Source organism: Salmo trutta, unplaced genomic scaffold (genome assembly GCF_901001165.1).
Source record: "Salmo trutta unplaced genomic scaffold, fSalTru1.1, whole genome shotgun sequence".
Lineage (NCBI taxonomy): Eukaryota > Metazoa > Chordata > Actinopteri > Salmoniformes > Salmonidae > Salmo > Salmo trutta.
Genome location: NW_021823358.1, coordinates 35001 through 45981, shown reverse-complemented (window position 1 = coordinate 45981; position 10981 = coordinate 35001). Strand labels below are relative to the sequence as shown.

General features: G+C 46.1%; 1 protein-coding gene across 1 annotated transcript in view; it reads left to right on the top strand.

The window, feature by feature from the left end:
* Positions 1–1980: 1980 nt before the first annotated feature.
* LOC115190343 (caskin-1) overlaps positions 1981–10981 on the top strand; it is a gene marked incomplete at both ends in the record, with an annotated part of 40868 nt that continues 31867 nt past the window's right edge. The window contains 2 exons of the mRNA XM_029748729.1: positions 1981–2078; positions 2254–2399. Coding sequence (XP_029604589.1) covers positions 1981–2078; positions 2254–2399 — 244 coding nt within the window. The remainder of the gene's footprint in view (positions 2079–2253; positions 2400–10981) is intronic.

The window sequence follows — 10981 nt, the reverse complement described above, 5'->3', positions numbered from 1 at the left end:
AGTCTATATACACAGTCTATAAACACAGTCTATAAACACAGTCTATATACAGTCTATACACAGTTTATACTCTGCAGAGATCAATGAGAGAGAGAGACAGAGAGATACAGAGAGAGAGATGAAGAGGGAGATTGAGAGACAGAGGGATGAAGAGATAGAGGGTTAGAGGCTCCAGGGAAGAGGTGTCTTATTATGGGATCTAGGTCACCGTCCCCCCCCCCCCCCCCCCCCCCCCCCCCCAACCACACACACACACACACACACACACACATACTCACACACCAGTGAGAAGGGATGTAGTTACATAGTAAAGAGATGAGGGATGGTGGTTACAGACCCCACTAGAACTATAGGTTTAATCACTATGGTTACAGACCCCACTAGAACTATAGGTTTAATCACTATGGTTACAGACCCCACTAGAACTATAGGTTTAATCACTATGGTTACAGACCCAACTAGAACTATAGGTTTAATCACTATGGTTACAGACCCCACTAGAACTACAGGTTTAATCACTATGGTTACAGACCCCACTAGAACTATAGGTTTAATCACTATGGTTACAGACCCCAATAGAACTATAGGTTTAATCACTATGGTTACAGACCCCACTAGAACTACAGGTTTAATCACTATGGTTACAGACCCCAATAGAACTATAGGTTTAATCACTATGGTTACAGACCCCACTATAGGTTTAATCACTATGGTTACAGACCCCACTAGAACTATAGGTTTAATCACTATGGTTACAGACCCCAGTAGAACTATAGGTTTAATCGCTATGGTTATAGACCCCACTAGAACTATAGGTTTAATCGCTATGGTTACAGACCCCAGTAGAACTATAGGTTTAATCACTATGGTTACAGACCCCAGTAGAACTATAGGTTTAATCGCTATGGTTACAGACCCCACTAGAACTATAGGTTTAATCGCTATGGTTACAGACCCCACTAGAACTATAGGTTTAATCGCTATGGTTACAGACCCCACTAGAACTATAGGTTAATCGCTATGGTTACAGACCCCAGTAGAACTATAGGTTTAATCACTATGGTTACAGACCCCAGTAGAACTATAGGTTTAATCACTATGGTTACAGACCCCACTAGAACTATAGGTTTAATCGCTATGGTTACAGACCCCACTAGAACTATAGGTTTAATCGCTATGGTTACAGACCCCACTAGAACTATAGGTTTAATCGCTATGGTTACAGACCCCACTAGAACTATAGGTTTAATCACTATGGTTACAGACCCCACTAGAACTATAGGTTTAATCACTATGGTTACAGACCCCACTAGAACTATAGGTTTAATCGCTATGGTTACAGACCCCACTAGAACTATAGGTTTAATCGCTATGGTTACAGACCCCACTAGAACTATAGGTTTAATCGCTATGGTTACAGACCCCAGTAGAACTATAGGTTTAATCACTATGGTTACAGACCCCAGTAGAACTATAGGTTTAATCACTATGGTTACAGACCCCACTAGAACTATAGGTTTAATCGCTATGGTTACAGACCCCACTAGAACTATAGGTTTAATCGCTATGGTTACAGACCCCACTAGAACTATAGGTTTAATCACTATGGTTACAGACCCCACTAGAACTATAGGTTTAATCACTATGGTTACAGACCCCACTAGAACTATAGGTTTAATCACTATGGTTACAGACCCCACTAGAACTATAGGTTTAATCACTATGGTTACAGACCCCACTGGAACTATAGGTTTAATCACTATGGTTACAGACCCCACTAGATCTATAGGTTTAATCACTATGGTTACAGACCCCACTAGATCTATAGGTTTAATCACTATGGTTACAGACCCCCACTAGAACTATAGGTTTAATCACTATGGTTACAGACCCCACTAGATCTATAGGTTTAATCACTATGGTTATAAACCCACTATATGTGTGTGTGCGTGTATTGTGTGTGTGTGTGTGTGTGTGTAGGTTGTCCCCTCTGCATCATGCTGCTCTGAGCAGCAACAAGGAGCTGATCTCTCTACTGCTGGAGGCCCAGGCCACAGTGGATATTAAGGACCAGAACGGTAACACACACACACACACACACACACACACACACACACACACACACACACACACACACACACACACACACACACACACACACTCACACACACACACACACACACACACACACACACACACACACACACACCCACCCTCTCTCTCTCCATCTTCTCTCTGGTGTATTGTGGGTAGGTATGCGTCCACTGCACTACGCGGCGTGGCAGGGGAAGACTGAGCCAATGAAAATGCTCCTGAAGGCGGGATCATCTGTCAACAGTCAATCAGACGAGGGCCAGATCCCCCTGCACCTATCAGCACAGCACGGACATTACGACGGGGTAACGCCACACACACACACACACACACACACACGCGCAACGACACAGACACACAACAACACACACACACAATGACACACACGCAACGACAGACACACACAGAGACACACAAGGACACATCATAAAACATATGGTTCCTCAGGGATCTATCCTAGGTCCACTGTAGTTTCTGATTGATCTGTTCCTCAGGGTTCTATCCTAGGTCCACTGTAGTTTCTGATTGATCTGTTCCTCAGGGATCTATCCTAGGTCCACTGTAGTTTCTGATTGATCTGTTCCTCAGGGTTCTATCCTAGGTCCACTGTAGTTTCTGATTGATCTGTTCCTCAGGGTTCTATCCTAGGTCCACTGTAGTTTCTGATTGATCTGTTCCTCAGGGTTCTATCCTAGGTCCACTGTAGTTTCTGATTGATCTGTTCCTCAGGGATCTATCCTAGGTCCACTGTAGTTTCTGATTAGATCTGCCAACGACGGTGTTCCTCAGGGATCTATCCTAGGTCCACTGTAGTTTCTGATTAGATCTGTTAACGATGGTGTTCCTCAGGGTCCTATCCTAGGTCCACTGTAGTTTCTGATTGATCTGTTCCTCAGGGATCTATCCTAGGTCCACTGTAGTTTCTGATTGATCTGCCAACGACTGAAACAGTTGTTACATATTTAGTCTACAAGGCCCAAGGAGGTGTTCTATATGGCAACGCGGAGTCCCTGGACACGGCCCTTAGCCGGCCCAAGGAGGTGTTCTATACGGCAACGCGGAGTCCCTGGACACGGCCCTTAGCCGGCCCAAGGAGGTGTTCTATATGGCAATGCGGAGTCCCTGGATACGGCCCTTAGCTGTGGTATATCGGCAATATACCACAAACCCCCCTGAGGTTGACCGTATTGCTATTATAAACTTGGTTACCAACGTAATTAGGGCAGTAAAAATACATGTTTTGTTTTGCAATACCCATTATATACCACGGCTGTCAGCCAATCAGCATTCAGGGTTTTAACCACCCAGTTCATAATACCATTTATACCATGGCGTTGTTGAATACTTTGTTTTCTGATTGGCTCGAAGGGCATTCTAGAGCGTGTATTATTTCCCTATAACACTCAGTATATCAGCACGGTAGAATTCAATGGGCTACTGTTCATTATGTCCTTCCAAGATGGCGAATCCAAGATGGCGAATCCAAGATGGCGCGAATCCCAGATGGCGAATCCAAGATGGCGAATTCAAGATGGTGCGAATCCAAGATGGCGAATCCAAGATGGCGCGAATCCAAGATGGCGAATCCAAGATGGCGAATTCAAGATGGCGAATCCAAGATGGCGCGAATCCAAGATGGCGAATCCAAGATGGCGAATTCAAGATGGTGCGAATCCAAGATGGCGAATCCAAGATGGCGCGAATCCAAGATGGCGAATCCAAGATGGCGAATTCAAGATGGCGAATCCAAGATGGCGCGAATTCAAGATGGCGAATCCAAGATGGCGAATCAAAGATGGCGCGAATCCAAGATGGCGAATCCAAGATGGCGCGAATCCAAGATGGCGCGAATCCAAGATGGCGAATCCAAGATGGCGAATCCAAGATGGCGCGAATCCAAGATTGCGAATCCAAGATGGCGCGAATCCAAGATGGCGCGAATCCAAGATGGCGAATCCAAGATGGCGAATCCAAGATGGCGAATCCAAGATGGCGAATCCAAGATGGCGCGAATCCAAGATGGTGCGAATCCAAGATGGCGAATCCAAGATGGCGCGAATCCAAGATGGCGAATCCAAGATGTCGAATCCAAGATGGCGCGAATCCAAGATGGCGAATCCAAGATGGCGCGAATCCAAGATGGCGAATCCAAAATGGCGAATCCAAGATGGCGTAGCAGTCAGGCGTCTTCATCTTTGTCCCGTCGTGTCCCTTGTATATATCTTTTTACATCCTTTTTCTTCACATATCTTTAAAAAATATATATTTTTCCTAAACCTTAACTTCTAACTCACTTCTAACTTAACTCTCCTGCAACCAGCCTCACCCAATATGGCGTAGATCTGTTTTTTTTCTCTAAAAGTATTTCTATTTACTTCGGGATCTGGAATCCCTCAACTGAAGCTAGCCAGCTAACTAGCTACCAGCTATCAGTTAGCAAACCACTGCTAGCAGCCAGCTAACTAGCTACCAGCTATCAGTTAGCAAACCACTGCTAGCAGCCAGCTAACTACCTACCAGCTATCAGTTAGCAAACAACTGCTAGCAGCCAGCTAACTACCTACCAGCTATCAGTTAGCAAACCACTGCTAGCAGCCAGCTAACTACCTACCTGCTATTAGTCAGCAAACCACTGCTAGCAGCCAGCTAACTAGCTACCAGCTATCAGTTAGCAAACCACTGCTAGCGGTCATCAGCTAACCTTTAGCTCGGAAAGCTCTCGCCGGTTCGTACAATCGTGACTCAAACCAAAGCATAACGAACCTATTTTTATTCTCTCCATATCCCCGGATTCCTACCGCAAACTCGGAAAACTTTTCATCTGGATCTTCGCAACTAGCTAACCGCGATCCCGGGTGACTACTCCTGGCTAGCGTTTCCATCCCGGAGCAAGCACCAATTAGCCTGAAGCTAGCTCGGCCAGGGCTCCTGGGCTACAATATCCGAACCCCTTCTACTGCCGGTATTGGGCACCACGGAACCGATCCTCTACGACTGTTTGAGCTGCTTTTGAAAGCAAAAGTCGAATTGAAAACATTATTGGCATTGTCGAATTCGATTTTCATAAAAGCAAGCTAGGACTGACGGTTTGGTTAGCTAAACTAACACGTCTGTTTGTTTGGTTACCACAGCAACTACTGTAGATATCTAGAAAACTACTGTAGCTAACTAGTAAACTACTGTAGTTATCTAGTAAAACACTGTAGTTATCTAGTAAACTACTGTAGTTATCTGTAGCTACCTAGTAAACTACTGTAGTTATCTGGTAAACTACTGTAGTTATCTAGTAAACTACTGTAGTTATTTAGTAAACTACTGTAGTTATCTAGTAAACTACTGTAGTTATCTGGTAAACTACTGTAGTTATCTGGTAAACTACTGTAGTTATCTAGTAAACTACTGTAGTTATCTAGTAAACTACTGTAGTTATCTGTAGTTATCTAGTAAACTACTGTAGTTATCTAGTAAACTACTGTAGTTATCTGTAGTTATCTAGTAAACTACTGTAGTTATCTAGTAAACTACTGTAGTTATCTGGTAAACTACTGTAGTTATCTAGTAAACTACTGTAGTTATCTAGTAAACTACTGTAGTTATCTAGTAAACTACTGTAGTTATCTGTAGTTATCTAGTAAACTACTGTAGTTATCTAGTAAACTAGTGTAGTTATCTGTAGTTATCTAGTAAACTACTGTAGTTATTTAGTAAACTACTGTAGTTATCTGTAGTTATCTAGTAAACTACTGTAGTTATCTGGTAAACTACTGTAGATATCTGTAGTTATCTAGTAAACCACTGTAGTTATCTAGAAAACTACTGTAGTTATCTGGTAAACTACTGTAGTTATCTGTAGTTATCTAGTAAACTACTGTTCAGTCTGAGATGTTGCTGCAGCACCAGTCTAACCCGTGTATCTCTCTGTGTTCAGTCTGAGATGTTGCTGCAGCACCAGTCTAACCCGTGTATCTCTCTCTATCTCTCTCTGTGTTCAGTCTGAGATGCTACTGCAGCACCAGTCTAACCCGTGTATCTCTCTCTATCTCTCTCTCTGTGTTCAGTCTGAGATGTTGCTGCAGCACCAGTCTAACCCGTGTATCTCTCTCTATCTCTCTCTCTGTGTTCAGTCTGAGATGTTGCTGCAGCACCAGTCTAACCCGTGTATCTCTCTCTATCTCTCTCTCTGTGTTCAGTCTGAGATGTTGCTGCAGCACCAGTCTAACCCGTGTATCTCTCTCTATCTCTCTCTCTGTGTTCAGTCTGAGATGCTGCTGCAGCACCAGTCTAACCCGTGTATCTCTCTCTATCTCTCTCTCTGTGTTCAGTCTGAGATGTTGCTGCAGCACCAGTCTAACCCGTGTATCTCTCTCTATCTCTCTCTCTGTGTTCAGTCTGAGATGTTGCTGCAGCACCAGTCTAACCCGTGTATCTCTCTCTATCTCTCTCTCTGTGTTCAGTCTGAGATGCTGCTGCAGCACCAGTCTAACCCGTGTATCTCTCTCTATCTCTCTCTCTGTGTTCAGTCTGGGATGTTGCTGCAGCAGCAGTCTAACCCGTGTATCTCTCTCTATCTCTCTCTCTGTGTTCAGTCTGAGATGTTGCTGCAGCACCAGTCTAACCCGTGTATCTCTCTCTATCTCTCTCTCTGTGTTCAGTCTGAGATGTTGCTGCAGCACCAGTCTAACCCGTGTATCTCTCTCTATCTCTCTCTCTGTGTTCAGTCTGAGATGCTGCTGCAGCACCAGTCTAACCCATGTATCTCTCTCTATCTCTCTCTCTGTGTTCAGTCTGAGATGTTGCTGCAGCACCAGTCTAACCCGTGTATCTCTATCTATCTCTCTCTCTGTGTTCAGTCTGAGATGCTGCTGCAGCACCAGTCTAACCCGTGTATCTCTCTCTATCTCTCTCTCTGTGTTCAGTCTGAGATGTTGCTGCAGCACCAGTCTAACCCGTGTATCTCTCTCTATCTCTCTCTCTGTGTTCAGTCTGAGATGCTGCTGCAGCACCAGTCTAACCCGTTTATCTCTCTCTATCTCTCTCTCTGTGTTCAGTCTGAGATGTTGCTGCAGCACCAGTCTAACCCGTGTATCTCTCTCTATCTCTCTCTCTGTGTTCAGTCTGAGATGTTGCTGCAGCACCAGTCTAACCCGTGTATCTCTCTCTATCTCTCTCTCTGTGTTCAGTCTGAGATGCTGCTGCAGCACCAGTCTAACCCGTGTATCTCTCTCTATCTCTCTGTGTTCAGTCTGAGATGTTGCTGCAGCACCAGTCTAACCCGTGTATCTCTCTCTATCTCTCTCTCTGTGTTCAGTCTGAGATGTTGCTGCAGCACCAGTCTAACCCATGTATCTCTCTCTGTGTTCAGTCTGAGATGTTGCTGCAGCACCAGTCTAACCCGTGTATCTCTCTCTATCTCTCTCTGTGTGTTCAGTCTGAGATGTTGCTGCAGCACCAGTCTAACCCGTGAATCTCTCTCTATCTCTCTCTGTGTTCAGTCTGAGATGCTGCTGCAGCACCAGTCTAACCCGTGTATCTCTCTCTATCTCTCTCTGTGTGTTCAGTCTGAGATGCTGCTGCAGCACCAGTCTAACCCGTGTATCTCTCTCTATCTCTCTCTCTGTGTTCAGTCTGAGATGCTGCTGCAGCACCAGTCTAACCCGTGTATCTCTCTATCTCTCTCTCTGTGTTCAGTCTGAGATGCTGCTGCAGGACCAGTCTAACCCGTGTATCTCTCTATCTTTCTGTGTTCAGTCTGAGATGCTGCTGCAGCACCAGTCTAACCCGTGTATCTCTCTCTGTGTTCAGTCTGAGATGCTGCTGCATTACCAGTCTAACCCGTGTATCTCTCTATCTCTCTGTGTTCAGTCTGAGATGTTGCTGCAGCACCAGTCTAACCCGTGTATCTCTCTCTCTGTGTTCAGTCTGAGATGTTGCTGCAGCACCAGTCTAACCCGTGTATCTCTCTCTATCTCTCTCTCTGTGTTCAGTCTGAGATGTTGCTGCAGCACCAGTCTAACCCATGTATCTCTCTCTGTGTTCAGTCTGAGATGCTGCTGCAGCACCAGTCTAACCCGTGTATCTCTCTATCTCTCTGTGTTCAGTCTGAGATGTTGCTGCAGCACCAGTCTAACCCGTGTATCTCTCTCTGTGTTCAGTCTGAGATGCTGCTGCAGCACCAGTCTAACCCGTGTATCTCTCTCTGTGTTCAGTCTGAGATGCTGCTGCAGCACCAGTCTAACACGTGTATCTCTCTCTATCTCTCTCTGTGTTCAGTCTGAGATGTTGCTGCAGCACCAGTCTAACCCGTGTATCTCTCTCTATCTCTCTCTGTGTTGAGTCTGAGATGTTGCTGCAGCACCAGTCTAACCCATGTATCTCTCTATCTCTCTGTTTTCAGTCTGAGATGCTGCTGCAGCACCAGTCTAACCCGTGTATCTCTCTCTGTGTTCAGTCTGAGATGTTGCTGCAGCACCAGTCTAACCCATTTATCTCTCTCTCTGTGTTCAGTCTGAGATGCTGCTGCAGCACCAGTCTAACCCGTGTATCTCTCTCTCTATCTCTCTCTCTGTGTTCAGTCTGAGATGATGCTGCAGCACCAGTCTAACCCGTGTATCTCTCTATCTCTCTGTGTTCAGTCTGAGATGCTGCTGCAGCACCAGTCTAACCCGTGTATCTCTCTCTGTGTTCAGTCTGAGATGCTGCTGCAGCACCAGTCTAACCCGTGTATCTCTCTATCTCTCTGTGTTCAGTCTGAGATGTTGCTGCAGCACCAGTCTAACCCGTGTATCTCTCTCTCTGTGTTCAGTCTGAGATGCTGCTGCAGCACCAGTCTAACCCGTGTATCTCTCTATCTCTCTCTGTGTTCAGTCTGAGATGTTGCTGCAGCACCAGTCTAACCCGTGTATCTCTCTCTATCTCTCTCTGTGTTCAGTCTGAGATGTTGCTGCAGCACCAGTCTAACCCATGTATCTTTCTATCACTCTGTGTTCAGTCTGAGATGCTGCTGCAGCACCAGTCTAACCCGTGTATCTCTCTCTGTGTTCAGTCTGAGATGTTGCTGCAGCACCAGTCTAACCCGTGTATCTCTCTCTCTGTGTTCAGTCTGAGATGCTGCTGCAGCACCAGTCTAACCCGTGTATCTCTATCTATCTCTCTCTCTGTGTTCAGTCTGAGATGTTGCTGCAGCACCAGTCTAACCCGTGTATCTCTCTCTATCTCTCTCTCTGTGTTCAGTCTGAGATGTTGCTGCACCACCAGTCTAACCCGTGTATTTCTCTCTGTGTTCAGTCTGAGATACTGCTGCAGCACCAGTCTAACCCGTGTATCTCTCTCTGTGTTCAGTCTGAGATGCTGCTGCAGCACCAGTCTAACCCGTGTATCTATCTCTGTGTTCAGTCTGAGATGCTGCTGCAGCACCAGTCTAACACGTGTATCTCTCTCTGTGTTCAGTCTGAAATGCTGCTGCAGCACCAGTCTAACCCTTGTATCTCTCTCTGTGTTCAGTCTGAGATGCTGCTGCAGCACCAGTCTAACCCGTATATCTCTCTCTGTGTTCAGTCTGAGATGCTGCTGCAGCACCAGTCTAACCCGTGTATCTCTCTCTCTGTGTTCAGTCTGAGATGCTGCTGCAGCACCAGTCTAACCCGTGTATCTCTCTCTGTGTTCAGTCTGAGATGCTGCTGCAGCACCAGTCTAACCCGTGTATCTCTCTCTATCTCTCTCTGTGTTCAGTCTGAGATGTTGCTGCAGCACCAGTCTAACCCTTGTATCTCTCTCTATCTCTCTCTCTGTGTGTTCAGTCTGAGATGCTGCTGCAGCACCAGTGTAACCCGTGTTTCTCTCTATGTCTCTCTGTGTGTTCAGTCTGAGATGCTGCTGCAGCACCAGTCTAACCCAGGTATCTCTCTCTGTGTTCAGTCTGAGATGCTGCTGCAGCACCAGTCTAACCCGTGTATCTCTCTCTCTGTGTTCAGTCTGAGATGCTGCTGCAGCACCAGTCTAATCCGTGTATCTCTCTCTCTGTGTTCAGTCTGAGATGCTGCTGCAGCACCAGTCTAACCCGTGTATCTCTCTCTCTGTGTGTTCAGTCTGAGATGCTGCTGCAGCACCAGTCTAACCCGTGTATCTCTCTCTCTGTGTGTTCAGTCTGAGATGCTGCTGCAGCACCAGTCTAACCCATGTATCTCTCTCTCTCTGTGTTCAGTCTGAGATGCTGCTGCAGCACCAGTCTAACCCGTGTATCTCTCTGTGTTCAGTCTGAGATGCTGCTGCAGCACCAGTCTAACCCGTGTATCTCTCTCTCTGTGTGTTCAGTCTGAGATGCTGCTGCAGCACCAGTGTAACCCGTGTATCTCTCTCTCTGTGTGTTCAGTCTGAGATGCTGCTGCAGCACCAGTCTAACCCATGTATCTCTCTCTCTCTGTGTTCAGTCTGAGATGCTGCTGCAGCACCAGTCTAACCCGTGTATCTCTCTCTGTGTTCAGTCTGAGATGCTGCTGCAGCACCAGTCTAACCCGTGTATCTCTCTCTGTGTTCAGTCTGAGATGCTGCTGCAGCACCAGTCTAACCCGTGTATCTCTCTATCTCTCTCTGTGTTCAGTCTGAGATGTTGCTGCAGCACCAGTCTAACCCGTGTATCTCTCTCTATCTCTCTCTGTGTTCAGTCTGAGATGTTGCTGCAGCACCAGTCTAACCCATGTATCTTTCTATCACTCTGTGTTCAGTCTGAGATGCTGCTGCAGCACCAGTCTAACCCGTGTATCTCTCTCTGTGTTCAGTCTGAGATGTTGCTGCAGCACCAGTCTAACCCGTGTATCTCTCTCTCTGTGTTCAGTCTGAGATGCTGCTGCAGCACCAGTCTAACCCGTGTATCTCTATCTATCTCTCTCTC